At 42.3% G+C, this 17,539-nt stretch overlaps 1 protein-coding gene across 1 annotated transcript; it reads right to left on the bottom strand.

Annotated features, from left to right (window-relative positions):
- Positions 1–77: 77 nt before the first annotated feature.
- On the bottom strand, positions 78–13,633 carry LOC129834340 (alanine aminotransferase 2-like). The gene is made up of 11 exons (XM_055899240.1): positions 13,091–13,633; positions 9,534–9,623; positions 8,327–8,435; positions 7,773–7,906; positions 7,315–7,558; positions 5,742–5,821; positions 5,484–5,620; positions 4,795–4,969; positions 4,505–4,660; positions 4,187–4,299; positions 78–3,673 (listed from the first exon to the last, which is right to left on the bottom strand). Exons 1-11 carry the CDS (start codon positions 13,409–13,411, stop codon positions 3,562–3,564), a joined length of 1,671 nt encoding a protein of 556 aa, XP_055755215.1. The 5' UTR covers positions 13,412–13,633; the 3' UTR covers positions 78–3,561.
- Between the last annotated feature and the right edge of the window lie 3,906 nt (positions 13,634–17,539).

The raw sequence follows: 17,539 nt of genomic DNA, 5'->3' as shown, positions 1-17,539 counted from the left end.
TTTTGACTGCCTTGGGCTGCCTGTGTAAATGCAGCCTTAGTTTCAGACAAAACATTTTTTTTAATCATCTCTCAAAATGGATCTCAAAAGTATTTATTGTACAAAACAGAAATAAAAATAAGAAATGCAAATCTGGAATTAGGGAAAAAATTATGCATATCCAAAACAAGAAAAAACGGGTTAACAGTCTTATTTCAGTTAGAAATTACAGTTGAAGTCGGAAGTTTACATACACTTAGGTTGGAGTCATTAAAACTCGTTTTTCAACCACTCCACACATTTCTTGTTAACAAACTATAGGTTTGGCAAGTCATGCATGACAAGTAATTTTTCCAACAATTGTTTACAGATTATTTCACTGTATCACAATTCCAGTGGGTCAGAAAATACATACACTAAGTTGATTGTGTCATTAAACAGCTTGGAAAATTCCAGAAAACTATGTCATGGCTTTAGGAGCTTCTGATAGGCTAATTGACCTCATTTGAGTAAATTGGAGGTGTACCTGTGGATGTATTTCAAGGCCTACCTTCAAACTTAGTGCCTCTTTGCTTGACAAAAGTTGTAGACCTCCACAAGTCTGGTTCATCCTTGTGAGCAATTTCCAAATGCCTGAAGGTACCACGTTCATCTGTACAAACAATAGTACACAAGTATAAACACCATGGGACCACGCAGCTGTCATACCGCTCCGGAAGGAGACACGTTCTGTCTCCTAGAGATGAATGTACTTTGGTGCGAAAAGTGCAAATCAATCCCAGAACAGCAAAGGACCTTGTGAAGATGCTGGAAGAAACATGTACAAAGGTATCTATATCCACAGTAAAACGAGTCCTATATTGACATAACCTTAAAGGCTGCTCAGCAAGGAAGAAAACACTGCTCCAAAACCGCCATATAAAAGCCAGACTACGGTTTGCAACTGCACACGGGGACAAAGATCGTACTTTTTGGAGAAATGTCCTATGGTCTGATGAAACAAAAATAGAACTGTTTGGCCATAATGACCATCGTTATGTTTGGAGGAAAAAGGGGGATGCTTGCAAGCCGAAGAACACCATCCCAACTGAGAAGCACGGGGGTTGGCATCATGTTGTGGGGGTGCTTTGCTGCAGGAGCGACTGGTACACTTCACAAAATAGATGGCATCATGAGGGAAGATTATGTGGATATATTGAAGCAACATCTCAAGACATCAGTGAGGAAGTTAAATGCTTGGTCGCAAATGGGTCTTCCAAATGGACAATGACCCCAAGCATACTTCCAAAGTTGTGGCAAAATGGCTTAAGGACAACAAAGTCAAGGTATTGGAGTGGCCATCACAAAGCCCCGACCTCAATCCTATAGAAAATGTGTGGGCACAACTGAAAAAGTGTGTACAAGGAGGCCTACAAACCTGACTAGCTGTCGGGAGGAATGGGCCAAAATTTAAAAGGCAATGCTACCAAATACTAATTGAGTGTATGTAAACTTCTGACCCACTAGGAATGTGATGAAAGAAATAACTATTACTCTGACAATAAAGTGATGATCCTAACTGACCTAAGACAGGTAATTTTACTAGGATTAAATGAGTTTGGCTAAGGTATGTAAACTTCCGACTTCAACTGTATGTTGATATTTATAAGCACATTGATGTTGAAACCAAAACCTTTTCCAGTTAACTTTCAGCTCATGAAGAATGATGAAAACAAACATTTGTCAGAAAATGTGCATTTTTAAAACATTTCATTCATAAAAAAATATTCATTTGCTGACATTCTCAAAAGCCACTCAATGTAAATTATAGCTTGTTGCCATTGAAGGCACCTCATTGCTGTCAAATGGTTAAAAACAATTCATGTTTTGAGGTCAGTCAAGTGTCATACATTGAATGGCTGCCAAGGTTATGTCACTGCTTGAACACTTCACTCAGCATTAAATTGCATACAAAAATAGAAATGAGATGATATGGTGTCAGAATAAAGTTGCCTGAATTCATTGGTTTAACTGAAGCTTTTAGACTGCCTTGTGTGGGTCACAACGCTCTTCTCCCACCTAAAAAAGGAAATTGTAAAGTGTTTTACTTCTCAATGACATTTCCTGCAGTTTGCAGAAAGATAGATACGGGCAGAAGGATCCCACAAACATTTTACAAACAAAAATAATAAAAGTGCATTCAACCCACCATCTGAGATGTAACCGTACTCCCTTTCTCGTTCTCAGTTGTGATACAAATGTGACTGATAGCCATAAAGCCACTGTCAGTAAAAAGCGTAAACAATCTATGCAATAAATAGCCTAATATGGGGACACGGTCAATATACAGAATTACCAGAACCTACATTTCCCTTGGTTTGACCTTAACTCTTCAATTAGTAGCACACAAAACAATTGCATTTCCTTCCATAACAAGCACATAATACTGTAACTAGGCACCCGAGTAGACATTCACCCTCCAAAAAAAAAAACTTTCCAAGTGCAACAGACACCTCAGATCAGTGTCATGCTAGACAGGTACTGTATGGGTAAACATGTGCCCAACAGGAAGCTATGCAGGCTCAATGCTGTATGACTTGGACTAATAGGATGTTATGTTAGAAATGGTTTTTGGACCAGAAAGAGCTGATGTAGCAGCACTCATTGTCCCGGAGTCCATGACCTACATAAACAACCTCTGTTCCCCAGTTCCATTTGGCACACTGAAAAAGGTACAGCTGGTTCTAAGATAATATTTGCACTTACAGTGCCCCATTGTGTAGATCTCTCACACAAAATGCCTCTTAAGGAGACAGAAAAGCCTTACGACGGATAGAAAATACAAAACAGTGTAAATAACTTCGTGGGCACAAAAACAAGTAAATCGAGTGCTAGAGAAAATGTCATCAGAACATTGTGTCCCATTTCCCAGTGCGTCCTCTATAATAGAGCACCTTTGAGTACATCACAAACTACATTGCTTTAGTGTTGAAGGGGCAATCAGCAGTAGTTGCAATAAAACATCCTCGCTGCCAGTTTCAATAAAAATCTGAGGGATGGGATTGGAGAATTGTAACCCAATTCATAGCCAGAGCTTTGGATGCAAGGACTGATCATCCATGATATCAACATGGTTTTAACAGTTTTAACCATGTTAAGGCTATATAGTGTTTTACATTTACAAAGCGTATATTTTGGGTTCTGGTCAGGTACGACAGCTTATAAGGCATGCCCAAGTTATATTCTTCAAGAATCAATGGGTACATCGATTTACAATTTCATTTATAAGTCCTAAAATGTTTGTGGCAACTGCAGATTGCCCCTTTAACATCTCTGTACAGACGGCATCGTTTCTCCCCACACTTTTACCTCGCCTGACAAAGGCACAATGTCTCTAAAACACAAGTACTGTTCCTAAAATCAGATAAAACTTCAAGCAATCATAGGTTACACTAGTAGAGTAAAAAAGGGGTTACTTTTTTACTTTACATTAGCGTTAGTCGATACCTCCGTAAATGCTGTTTTTGTTACGCGTGTTAAACATTCTCAAACTGGGACTATCTGAACTGTTCTAGTGAGTCCCGTGTGTCATCCTCTGGACTCTCATCGCTTTGGTTCCTCCAATGACGCGTACTCCTTCAGAAACTTGATGTGGAAATCCCGGAGCTTCTCCAGGAGCACCTTCAGCTTCTCCGTCGTGGGCAGAATGGTCATTCTAGGGGGAAATCATATGTAAAAACTATTTAGCAGGTAATCTCGGTTACGCAGAAGTAAAAAATCTCAAGAATGTTGTTACACGTAAATCTGTCCATGAGAGATTCCTTAGCGGGCAAAAGACAGACAGGAAGGAAGATATCAATGCAAAGTAAACACAGCATCTGTAAGATATAAAAATAGAGCTGGAATGAATGGAGGCCAGCTATTCAGTTAACTCCTCCCCCGCTAGTGTAATATTTGCAATTTCCAGCTCAGTTAAATCTTTTTAGTTTACTTATGCAAGCGAGATGTCACTGCCTGACCAATTTGAGCCTGGTAGACATGGCACTGTAGTGGTTAGGTTACAATGCAACTCACTAGCTACTGTCAGAATTTGATTTGAATCCAACTGGTGAATCAGGACAAACAAAACACTGTCGTCACAGATAATCTTCCTGAAAGGCTTCTCTAAATTCTTATGTCTCTGTAAATGTATGATGGTCAGCAATGTTTCTGCTAGTTGAACAGTTACCTGAAGTGATAGGTCCCTTCCCTCTGGCCGAAGCCACTGCCTGGAACGAGGCAGATGCCAGTCTCCTCAAGCAGTCTCAGACAGTACATCATGTCAGGAGACATTCCCAGGGACTGCAGAAAAGAGACACAGTTTACAAACCTGTTTTTCTAGTTTCGGGTGTGGAGGCATACAATTATATACCGATGCCAATTTGTGGTCTGCTGCACAGTACCTACACCATGCAAGTTGAGAAGTGACAAATTCACTAATGGACAAATGGGAGTACAAAGGAATCACATTTCAGCAGGTTTCTAGATGGGTGTTAGGTGAACAGACCTTGGCCTCCTCCACAGCTCGTGGGGGGATGAAGATGCGTGGGAAGGCGTACATGGCTCCCTGCACAGGGTTACATTTGATCCCAGGCACCGTGTTGAGGGTCTGCTCGGTCATCTGGGCCTTCTCAGCCAGAGCTCCAAGCACAGCGCTCTTCTCCTGAAAGACAGCACACATACACAACACAGAGGTCAGACATGGGTCTTGGATGACAATCGAAACTGAACACTAACAAATTAACCCTAGAGCATTGCCCCCCCCCCCCCCCCCCCCCTGAACATTGAGTGACAGACCTTGTGGAACTGGAGGTAGGAGGGTTCGTGTGGCAGAGGAGGGTTGACGATGACATCCATGGCAGCCTGTCCAGAGACAGGGGGACACAGCCTCACAGAGAGCAGCTTCACCAGCTGGGCCCTGACCGCCAGGTCGAGGTTGAGAACCTCCATATATCCCCCTCTGAACCCACACCTGCAGGGGAGGAGGACAGAGGAGGGGAGCGTTAGTGTTGGGTACACAGTCACACGCAATAGAACCAAACGGGACTTTATCCTAGATCAAAACCATAGCAAGGACAATCTGATGAGCCAGTCAGTCTGCATTCAAAGGGCGTTGTATCTCTGTGGGCATGGTAGTCCGCGTTGTGATTTTAGCCAACCCGTTTGACGATTACACAAGCATGACAAAGCAAATCAGAGGAGTTGGCTAACGCAGAACGCGGATCTGTCGCACGAAGGCAACACGGCGTACTAACGCAAAGGCTAACATTTTATAGTGTTCTTGCAGATCAAACACATGAGACTAAGGGGCTATAAGAGCTGGACAGCCTGTTATGGATACATAGGAAAGTGTAATGTACGTCATGGACTACTTATGGGGGTCAGACAGAGAATTCAGTGAGCACAGACAGCGTGTGGTGTTTTAAGGGTAACTTTGAAGGAAATAGTGAACCCCCTGCGAGGGGCAGGTGGATGTGAATACTCACTCTCCTGAGTAGCCTTTGGAGGTGGAGTGAAATGAGGCCAGCTCGACAGTGTTGAAGTACTCTGGGCCCATCTCGTAGAGCACCTTCTTAAAGGAGTGGAACTGACAGTCTGGGGAGTACACGTTGTCCTGATACACCTGGACACACACATTCAGGAGGATTACATCAATGGAGAATTGATACTTCTCATAGGACTGGAAAAGTTGAGAAATAGTCCGTGTCCGTTCAATTCAATACACTATGGTAGCAAATAATTACCTCATCGGACATAACAAACAGATTCTCCTCGTAGGCAAAGTGGAGGACTTCCTCGATGCACTTCCTACTCTGCACTTGACCTGAATATTGCCGGAGAGAAGGGGAGAGGGAAAGCGGTCACCACAGATGCTGAAATTGAGAACATGAGCAACTCTACATGGGCCTTCATCTGTACAGGGGACACCATGATTACAAAATACAGAATGTACTGTACTATGGAGGCCGATGGAAACCAGAGGACCACAGTATTGCCTCACGGACGGTTAGTAGCCTGGCGGACACGATTCACGTGGTACACAGCGAGGGAGAACTGTGACACACTGGTGTTGACAGGAGCCCGTTGTTAGTGCAGTATTCACACAGAAGTTGGCTTGGGCTTTGATTGTGTGGCTGTTAATGTGACTGTTTGAGTGAGAAAGGGGAGAACCAATCAGTAAGAAAAAAAAACAGCCTCCTTCATTGTCAACACATCTTGCCTACAACATCATGGAGCCTTTCCAGACTCTGAAGTCAGGAAGACTTAGGTGTCAGGCAGACTATTAAGTTACAGCTTTAACGAGTTAAGTTACAGCTATGTAAGAGGGAGTCAGATTCCTTTACCCTAATGTCAGCTGGTGAAGACCGATCCTGTTTCCTATGCAGGCTATAAACACCCATCAGCTACCCTACATGACACAGCAGAGTAGAGGGGGTTCCACATATAACATCTTACACAACATGACATCATGACCCTTGGCCTAGTTGCTTGTTTCAATGGTTGTACAGTATCAACATAGCTACCTCTTAAAAGATAATCATCATGCTTACTTCCCTTATGGGACATGGGAAACATTTGCAACATATAGATGTGAGATGCTCATGCTTGGATATCTTGGATACTGGTCTTGGATGTGGTGGATACTGGTCTTGGATGTGGTGGATACTGGTCTTGGATGTGTGTGATACTGGTCTTGGATGTGTTGGATACTGGTCTTGGATACTGGTCTTGGATGTGTTGGATACTGGTCTTGGATGTGTTGGATACTGGTCTTGGATGTGGTGGATACTGGTCTTGGATGTGGTGGATACTGGTCTTGGATGTGGTGGATACTGGTCTTGGATGTGGTGGATACTGGTCTTGGATGTGGTGGATACTGGTCTTGGATGTGGTGGATACTGGTCTTGGATGTGGTGGATACTGGTCTTGGATGTGGTGGATACTGGTCTTGGATGTGGTGGATACTGGTCTTGGATACTGATATTGGATGTGGTGGATACTGGTCTTGGATACTGGTCTCGGATGTGGTGGATACTGGTCTTGGATACTGATATTGGATGTGGTGGATACTGGTCTTGGATACTGGTCTCGGATGTGGTGGATACTGGTCTTGGATGTGTGTGATACTGGTCTTGGATGTGTGTGATACTGGTCTTGGATGTGTGTGATACTGGTCTTGGATGTGTGTGATACTGGTCTTGGATGTATGTGATACTGGTCTTGGATGTGTGTGATACTGGTCTTGGATGTGTTGAACACTGGACAGCCACATTACATAAGGAGCCTAATCTCATTGTTTTGGCTGGTGAGACGCACCGGTAGGGTTGCCTGGATTGATGATGCAGATGACTCTGGGGTGACAGTGCTCTTTGGCAGCCTGGTAGGCTCTGTGGAGCTCGTTGATATCCAGGGCCCAGCAGTTGTCCTCGTCCAGGTAGTAGTTGATCTGAACGGCCTCCAACTCAGAGATGGCTGCAGAGTACAGGGGGTACTGAGGGATGGGGATCATCACACCACTCCTGGACCGGCCCTGGCCCGACACCAGCATTTTCAAGATGCTCTACGGTCAGATGAGAATATCATTTCACAACATCAACAACTAGTAGGAAAGCATCCAGAATTAAAACAATATTGGTTATAAGAGAAATAACTCACTGTCAAAAATATGAAAATAACTAATAAATCCAATGAACTTTCAGTGACAGCTCAGATGAAACAAATACCAACCGACTCCCTTTTGTTTGTAAGAGGATTATTGAGAACTAAAGACTTACCACGATGCCATCACTAGCTCCGGTGGTAAGGTAAATATTGTCCCAGTCGGCAGGCACACCCTTATCCCGTTGCTCGATGTAGACAGCAACGTCCTGCCGAATACAGTCCACTCCCTGGCTGGCACTGTACGACCCTGGAGTTGAAACACACACAATATGGGATCAACTCTGGATTTTGTTTTCATGTTCTGTTTCAGGAAATAAAGGAGAGCTTAGATAACTTCAACTTGCACACACTTTCTAGCTCCACCGTACAATGCAGTTTTAAATAAACTATTAGGCATATCTTGCAGCAAAGGTATGTCACAGAAATAATGTTTCTAAAGCATATTGTTGTAACCAAAACACTGCTATGTTCTGCATTTCTCAGGCCACAGCATCATTAGAGCTTAACCTAGCATCCTGTTATTTGTCAGTGAGACAATTCTGAACCCATCAACAGGGCACAGAAGGCCAAAGCTCCTACTTGGTCAGCATTTAAAGCTATATTATTAGGCTATATTTCAACACAGGAATGTGAGTGCAGTGCACTCAGACAGGCATACAGTACACACCCAAGCTCTGTCCCCCGCAGCCCTGTAGGATGCGACGGGCACGTTGTTTGGCATCCTCTGGGAAACTAGGGCTGTTCAACAGCTCTGGGAATGAGCAGAGAGCCACCACCTGAACATACAGACAGGTGTTCCATGTTAACTTCAACCCCATCAACACACACAGACACCTTCACAATTTAATATGCCAATTTATTTGACATATTATGTAAATAGCATTATATAAGCATCCCACCCAGGTGAACCAGCAGGAGAAAAAAAACTTGAAAAAAACTCTGCATTGTTGGGAAAGGGCTCCTGAGTAAGAATTTGCCGGTAAGGTTATATTCGGCACATGTAACAAATAAAAATGTATTTGACGAATTCTGTTGGACCAAACCTCAAATGCAAATAGCAAGTTGAATCCGCTTGTCAGAAAGGAAGGAGTGATCGCTCATCTTTGTTGTTGTGAGCGGCAGGGGGAGGGGCTAGGTGTGTGTATAATGGAAGGTGTACAGCTTACAAGTCATTGCACACAGCACAAGAAGGAGCAAATGAGACGAGACCAAAAAGACAACATGAGAATAAGCAGACATTAACGCTCATTAAAAAAATGTAAATAAATAGATTATTGAGATATAGGCATTTGGAAGATAACGCAAAAACATAAATTCAATATCACCCAGCCCTAGCTGATTGCTATAACAATGCGGAGCACAATACTGGACATAATTTTGCCCCATCTCTGGAATGTGCACTTTCACTAGGAGACACCAACAGAACATCCCATACTCTGCTCATGCCCAGTTAGCCAATCCAACACAAATTTGCTGGATGGAATTCTACAGTAAGTAGTTTTTAGAATTTTCTTCTACAATACCAGATAGAGATAGATAACACATTTTATGCTGCTGTTAAGAGATGACTGTATTATTAAGTATTAATATAGGTGATCCCATTTCCAACCTCTCCATGAGCCGAGGACGTTCCTCTAATGTTTCAGAGTGCAAATAGTAGCCTAAACAAAAGTTGTGTAGATGTGCAGCCTCATCAGCCAAACTGATGCCCAGCCAAGGACGACTGATTTAGTAACTGGGAATAAACAGATCGCCGTCCTGCCAGAATACTATTTGAAGTCTATTTCACCTTGTGGTGGTTATTGTGGTAGGACAGGTGATGTAAATATGACCTTGCAAGACCACACTTTTTCTGACCCATCCCTACCCCTCACCTGACGGAGAAAGGTGATTGGCTTCTGCCCCATGGCATGTGAATCTCCAATGTTGGCTTTGATGACCTCAGTGAAGGGATGTTTCTGACCCTGGGGGGAAAAAAGGTACATTTAGATTCATGTCAAGAGAACATTTTAATTTTGTTAATATCCCTGCACATATGAAGAACTATACTGAACAAAAATATAAAATGCAACAATTTCAAAGATTTTGCTGAGTTACAGTTCATAAGGAAATCAGAAAATTGAAATAAATTAATGATAATGGGATTTATATGTCCATATGAATGATTAGAATATTCCACCCTGAAACCATATGATTGTATGAAATTGTTTAGAATCATGAGATTATTCTAATGATGTGTGTGGTTTTAGTCAGTAGAATTATATATCCGTGTGTGTAGTTTATGTCTATTATAGTATCTTAAAAACAGACTGTCTGAGCAAGATTCGGTGCCGACCTTGGCTGGGGCCACTGAGAACACTTCCCAGGGTCTCCCTATCTTGAGGGAGGATGGGGAGTAAGTCTCACGGATTCCCCTAATCTTTGTCGGCTGGGTAGCAGGACATTGTGTGCTAATGTTAATGTGAATGTGTGTGCATATGTTAGTGTGAATGTGTGTGTGTGAGCAGCCCGTACAAAATGAATTGCTTTGTACAACTAACCAGCGCTCTCGTAAATAAACTTTCTGACTATCGTAGCTGGGCCTCCATCTGATTCATTTCAACCAGTTTCTTACAAATCCTGGGTTTCAGACTTAGTAGTTCATTGAATTAACATTGAGAACATAATTCTCGTGACAATTAATTAGGCCCTAATCTATGGATTTCACGACTGGGCATGGGCGCAGCCATGGGTGGGCATAGGCCCACCCACTTGGGAGCCAGGCCGACACACTGGGGAGCAAAGCCCAGCCAATCAGACCCGTGGCTGGTCTCAGACGATCCTAAAGGTTAAGAAGCCGGGTGTGGAGGTCCTGGGCTGGCATTGTTACACATGGTATGCGGTTGTGAGGCGGTTTGAGTACTGACAAATTCTCAAAAATTACGTTGGAAAGCGGGATACCTAGTCAGTTGTACAACTGAATGCCTTCAACAAAAATGTGTCTCCTGCATTTAACCCAACCTCTGAATCAGAGAGGTGTGGGGGGCTGCCTTAATCGACATCCAGGTCTTTGACGCCCGGGGAACAGTAGGTGAATTGCCTTGCTCAGGGGCAGAACGACAGATTTTTACCTTGACAGCTCAGGTATTCGATCCAGCAACCTTTCGGTTACTGGCCCAACGCTCTAACCACTAGGCGGAGGCGGCTTATGGTAGAGAAATTAACATTAAATTCTCTGGCAACAGCTCTGGTGGACATTCCTGCAGTCAGCATGCCAAATGCAAGCTCCCTCAAAACTTGAGACATCTGTGGCATTGTGTTGTGTGACAAAACTGCACATTTTTTAGAATGGCCTTATTGTACCCAGCACAAGGTGCACCTGTGTAATGGTCATGCTGTTTAATCAGCTTCTTGTCAGATGGATGGATTATCTTGACAATGGATTAAATGCTCACTAACAGGGATGTAAACAAATTTGTGCACACAATTTAAGAGAAATAAGCTTTTTATGCAAATTGAACATTTCTGGGTTCATTATTTCCCTCATGAAACATAGAACCGGCACTTTACATTTTTGTTCAGTGTAGTACAGATCTAAGTAGGCTATTCTTTATCAGTGTAACTGTTGAGGCAGATTTAGGCCTACAAGACAGAAGAGTATATTAGATGAGTTGTTACAGCAAGTGATGGAATCAAATAATTACTCCCGTCAAGGTTGGGGTCAAAGAGCAAATGCATTGCATGATTATGCATACTGGGGGTATATAATTGATTGACACCATCCATTACATGATGTATTTGCCTAACCCAAGTGCTGTAGGCATACCATTTCATTTTAATGTCCTTGTGGTGGCCCAATATCTAAATCATATTTTTGAAAGAGTATGCAGGGGACATAACAAAGCGACCAACCCTAGTGTGGTCTTGTATCTGTGAGGGTGGTACGAGGATCACGTGCTCCTACCGACCCCAAGGAAGGCACCTGTTTCAGGGCTATTATTAGTTGAACTGCCAGTGCCCGAGGCACACATCAATCAACTTATCCAACATGACAGAGAAACAAGTGAGTGTAAGACTAAAGTGAAAGAAGAGTAGTGTGAATAGATATTTGAAGACTGACTTTTGTTCAAGTGGAGTGTGGGCTATAGGTCAGTCACAGCAAGACTTCCCCACACAACTGTCTGGATCACAAGTTCTTCCATGATATTAATTTAAAGGCATCGCTAAACAGCACAATGTGTACATGAATAGCAGTTGAGCCACTGATTGAAGGGTTAGTTAGCAGTATCTTTGGTTGAGCTTTCACTAGGTAAGCTCATCATTGCCTGGGAATCAGATGGTGCCTTCTGGGATTCTTCCGTGTTTGATTTTGAATTTTTTTAAAAGCACTTGCAGAGTTGAGCTATATTTGTTGCAGGTGCATGGTAACAATTGAATAACATGAGAGAAAATAGAAGCCACGCCCGCTGCTCTATCTAGTATCACTGTTCTAGTGAGTCACAGCTACATTCATCTTTATGTATCGGCTTCAAGGCCTTCGTCAGAGCTTTTTTTGTTGAGTGTTTGATTCTGGAAATGGTCCTCTCAGGTCAAAATGTTGAATATAATTAAATATGTTTACCCTACTGGTTGTCTGCGTGGTTGGTTATTTTGCGAGTAGGAATTTCAGCCAATACATCGACAGGAACGTATTATTAGACCAACTTTTCAAAGCACTGAGTTGCGTTCAGAATTATATCACCTGGAGCAGACGTAAAACAATGTAAACATGCGCCCTCTACATGTTCGGCAAGTATGTGAACGCACTACCAGTGCTATGAAAAGTTGTTCATAATTATTTCCTGTGGATAGTCTGAAAGTCCTACCTGCAAATGGATCAACCACGCAGACAACAGGAAGAGTAACTTCAAATTTTATTCAACATTCAGACTTGTAGAGGCCAGTTGCCAGAATCAAACAATGAAAAATCCCAGACAGTAGATTTAGAAATTCACTGTGTTTGTCCCCTGTCAAAGCTCATCACTGCCACGTCCACGAGGAACCACCTTGGTTGAGCAAATCACGAGGCAGGATTGGCTCCTTATCACACACCTGACGTTACAAAGGGATGGATACATTGCGACTGGAGGAGGATGATGCAACATTGTATCAGTACTGAGCGAAGACACTACACCTGTCCTTCGAGATAAACTAGCTAGCAAGCTAACGTTATTTGCCCGTTTCCCCAACTGTCATACACTAATTTAGTTGATCCTATAAAGCATGAGAGCACATATCTATGACTAGCTAGCTAGCTAGCTAGCTTGTATGCTGAGGAGGATGTGCCAACTTTACGGCTACGTAAATAGCTAGTTGCCGGTAAATGCTGGTTAGCATGAGCTAGCAAGCTCCCCCATTGATTTTTCCCCCCTCGCTATGTAGTTAGCTAGGATGGTGGGTATTGTGTTTTCACCTGCTGCAAGCCTCTCTCGATGTCCCCAGCCTTCGTGACAATGGGTCCTCTCACAGCGTACTCCACCGCTTTCACCTGCGGATTGAGGGTGTCCATGGTCAGAGTCTTTTCTCGCATCTTGCCGTTCTCTCTCAAAATCACGGTTGCCTCAGCTGTACTGAATCTCTTCAGTCCATACTGTTCAACCGGTCCTTGTGTTTTGAGTCTTATGGACTGCACTAAACATGCGGTTTCCCGAGCCTTTGTCCGCACAAGGGCTGGAGACTGGTCAAAAACACCAGCAATCAATGATCTATTTGCCAAGTGTTGAAGTCGATGCATGATTTCAGCAGGGTAGTTAGAACCACGACGAGGGAAATGAATGCCAGCTGAACATGAAGAACGGCAATATGAGGAAGAGGCGATGCGAGAGCGATAACTGGGCACGAAATCTGTCTTCTCCAGCAGGTGGCGATGTTTCGTTTTTCCGCTCACCAAGCGAGGAGTTTAAGTATAGAGGTCAAAGAGCGTGTCGAATTTGCTCTACAAAAAACTGAATTGCTTAATTGCTACGTGAGGCTTATTTAATCTAACATTTGTTTCGTATTTTTTAGGTTGTTAGGAGTGTACTGATATAAGTAGGACACGTGACATCCTAGCAAAAACAAACGCTGTTCTTCGGACATGTATCTTCCCTCTCATTGGCTAGAATGTCCCCACCTGATCTTACCTCCTCCTGACTGCCTTCCATTTTTTTAAGACATGTATTTCAATTGTTAGAGTAATATCACCCAAACGGGTTACATTTCTGTCTGCAACGTTCAGAAAGTTAGAATTTTCAACGGTTAGGTTGAATTGCCATTGCCCACACCTTCAATACTGGAGTGCTAGGACTGGACAGCTACTGGAACTGGACAGCCACTGCAACACTGACTTTAAATTAATTGTTCTAAACAAAAGTGAGGACTGCCTGTCAATATGATATCAAAGTCTGGGTCATGTCAAAATGTGAATATATGTCAAAAAGTATTTGAGTTGGGTTTGATTTTTATTTGGAGTTTGCACTTTTGGGACCATTCCATTGTTGCCAATTGTACCAATAACACTAAATCAAATTAAGCTTAAGTATTTCTAAGTGTTAGACATGTATTTTGACCCCCTGGGTTTGTTTGATACATTGCCAAATGTTTTTCAAATAATTAATGTTTTGTTTGATTCTGACCATAAACACTTCTATCTAAAATAAAACGTACCCCACTCATTCACTTGGCTACTCACTTAATCAATCCAACCAAACTACACTCAGCACATGGGATGAGAGGTTAGCTGATTGGACAAAAAGCAGATAGTGCCATCTATTGGATACATGGTTGCACTGTACTTACTGTCCTAATAACCTCGGGCCATATTCAATCAAATCCAGTTACTGGTATGGGGATTCAGGGCAAAGTAAAAAACAGAATGGCTTTGGCTGGAAAATGCACAAGCAAATAATGTGAAGTTAAAGAGTGCCTCAAATAAAGGTAATTTTGCATCTCAACGAATTACTTCAAAAGTCTTCAAATTAAGGAAATACAATTCTCAAAATAAGGATACATGTTAGACAGTCATTATAATATTCCTCATGAATATATATATTCCTCTACATTCCTCATGAATCCCTACTTTGCGTATGATTGTTGGTATACAGTCTCAAACAAAGCACTGCAAAATTGTGGACATTTCCTTACAAACCAGAATGCTAAGTAAAACTACATTTGAACTTAATTTACTGGTTGTTAGTGCGGTTGGTTCTTCAGCTGTTTGAAATTTGTGACAAAATATCCACAGGAAAGTATTTTTACCAAACTTTTTAGAGCGCCGGTACTAAAGTTGAAATTTTTATCACCTGGCATGTGAGCAAAACCATGTAAACACATGGTTGGATACTGCCGTCTTGTAGACATGTCTTCGGTCACGAGCAAACACATCTTGATTTCCACACACATAGACCTGTGCTTTGAAGTCGGTTTAATAATACTTTCCTATGGATGTTCTGTCTTAAATTTCAACCAGCTGAAGCGCCAACGCCACAGACATTTGGCAGCGTATGTTCAAATATGATTTTATTCAACATTCGTGACAGACGAGGGACGTTTTGGCTTTTTTCTATGTAGATGTGCGTGCTGTTGCGTACACAATTGTAGGCGTCGACCACGTTTAGCGACTACAGTTTCCCTTGCTATGCATGGAGGCCCATTGATCAGTCAGACATGTTGGTTCTCATTGCCAGATTGCTGTCCTCAGTGTTACTCAGGGCTGGATAAGATTGAAAGATTTTACTCTGAACGTTTACTCATGAGAGCATCACTAACAACATTTATAACGTGTTAAGTATACTGAACTCAAATCCAGGAAACATCAACTAGGCATATTGTCAGAGAACATTAGAAAACTTTAAGAATTTTAAATACCTTAAAGACTATGCTGCTCAGTTATATAAACCTTTAGGCAGGGGCGGATTTAATGATTTGGAGGCCCCCAGGCAGAGGCTAATCTGAGGCCCCACCCCCGCTCCTCCTGTGTGTACATGCACAATCATTTTTTATGGTTTTCATAGTAAAGACATGTAATTTAACTGTAAACATGTATTACCTTTTCAATGTGCCATGAACACATTCATGTCACTTCAAAAAGTAGGTTACTTTCGCACGTTCACTCGAAATAATTCCTGCTTCTGAACAGTGCACTGTGCACCCGCCAACTTTCCTTCAATTCGCAATTGGTTGAAACCGAGTTCCGACACTTGTGGGGGCTGTAGAGCAAAGCAGAGAACAATATTGTGTTTGTGAGAGTCTCATGTTCCCATAGAGGTGTGTAGCCCAAACTATTCAGACGCAACAGATGTTTTCATGAGAAGGCCAATTTTCAGGATGTCGTCTGTTCTGACAATCAGCGCTCTGCCACCTTCCACCGCAGATGGGAAGGCCAAAATGATTTAAATATTTGTTTTATTATTATTATGCCAAGCTCACGATGCCCCTTAATGTGAGGTCTGAGGCATTTGCCTCTTCTTGCTAATGGTAAATCTGTCAGTGCCTTTAGGGTAGCACTTTATAATAACTCAACATAATAAAGCATGAATAATGGATTAGCCATTTTGCGTGGCCTCATGTAAAGTGTGAGCTATTTATACTTAATAAATACTTTATAAATGTTTTGAGTGACCAGTGGAATTTCTCACGAAAAGATGGACATGCCATTGGTAGACATTGCAGCAGTACCTGATGCACCTTAAGGTCTCAAAATAGCCAAGAACATATCAATGGTAAAAGAATAAGCATACAACACAGGATGTTAAAGGAAATATGTTGAACATATAAAGTATAAATTGCAGTTGCTTTTAAATGTGTAAATAACTAGGTTACTACATTTACAAATATGGGAGTAATGATTAATAAATGATGAATAAACTATTTACTAATCCATTAGTACTAATCCTCCCTGGAGGCGGTCACTGAGTCCGAGGTGCTAAATGAGATCCTTTAACTTGACCCCCCAAAAAACATATGGTTCAGATGGTTTAGACCCTTTCTTCTTTAATTAAGGTTGCTGCCCCTATCATCGCCAAGCCTATCTCTGACCTGTTTAACCTGTCTTTCCTCTCTGGAGAGGTTCCCATTGCTTGGAAGGTAGCCACGGTTCGTCCTTTATTTAAAGGGGGAGTTCAAGCTGATCTTAATTGTTATAGTGCTATTTCCATTTTGCCCTGTTTATCAAAAGTGTTGGAAAAACTTGTCAATAATCAATTGACTTGCTTTCTTGATGTCTATCGTATTCTCTCTGGTATGCAATCTGGTTTCTGCTCAGGTTATGGATCTGTCACTGCAATCTTAAACATCCTCAATGATGTCACCATTGCCCTTGATTCTAAGCAATGTTGTGGTGCTATTTTTTTTTACTTGGCCAAAGCTTTTGATACGGTAGTATTGGTATCTCTTAGGGGTCTTTGGCCTGGTTTGCTAACTACCTCTCTCAAAGAGTGCAGTATATAAAGTCAGGACATCGGCTGTCTCAGCCACTGCCTGTCACCAAGGGTGTACCCCAAGGCTCAATCCTAGGCCCCACACGCTTCTCAATTTACATCAACAACATAGCTCAGGCAGTAGGAAGCTCTCTCATCCATTTATATGCAGATGATACAGTCTTTTACTCAGCTGGCCCCTCCCCAGATTTTGTGTTAAACGCTCTACAACAAAGCTTTCTTAGTGTCTAACAAGCTTTCTCCGCCCTTAACCTTGTTCTGAACACCTCCAAAACAGAGGTCATGTGGTTTGGTAAGAAGAATGGCCCTCTCCCCACAGGTGTGATTACTACCTCTGAGGGTTCAGAGCTTGAGATAGTCACCTCATACAAGTACTTGGGAGTATGGCTAGACGGTACACTGTCCTTCTCTCAGCACATATCAAAGCTGCAGGCTTTGAAAGGGGA

The sequence above is a fragment of the Salvelinus fontinalis genome, chromosome 35 (genome assembly GCF_029448725.1).
Source record: "Salvelinus fontinalis isolate EN_2023a chromosome 35, ASM2944872v1, whole genome shotgun sequence".
NCBI lineage: Eukaryota > Metazoa > Chordata > Actinopteri > Salmoniformes > Salmonidae > Salvelinus > Salvelinus fontinalis.
Note: the sequence above shows the minus strand (reverse complement) of the source record. Positions and strands in the feature narration are given on the sequence as shown.

Bases quoted from the DNA above. Each gene is read 5' to 3' on its own strand.
- LOC129834340 (XM_055899240.1), bottom strand. From the start codon at position 13,411: ATGCATCGACTTCAACACTTGGCAAATAGATCATTGATTGCTGGTGTT. The intron at 7,907-8,326 runs GTGTGTACTGTA...TTTCAACTCCAG, and splicing joins CTGCGGGGGACAGAGCTTGG to GGTCGTACAGTGCCAGCCAG. The intron at 4,661-4,794 runs GTCTGTCACTCA...GCTGTCTTTCAG, and splicing joins CCTACCTCCAGTTCCACAAG to GAGAAGAGCGCTGTGCTTGG.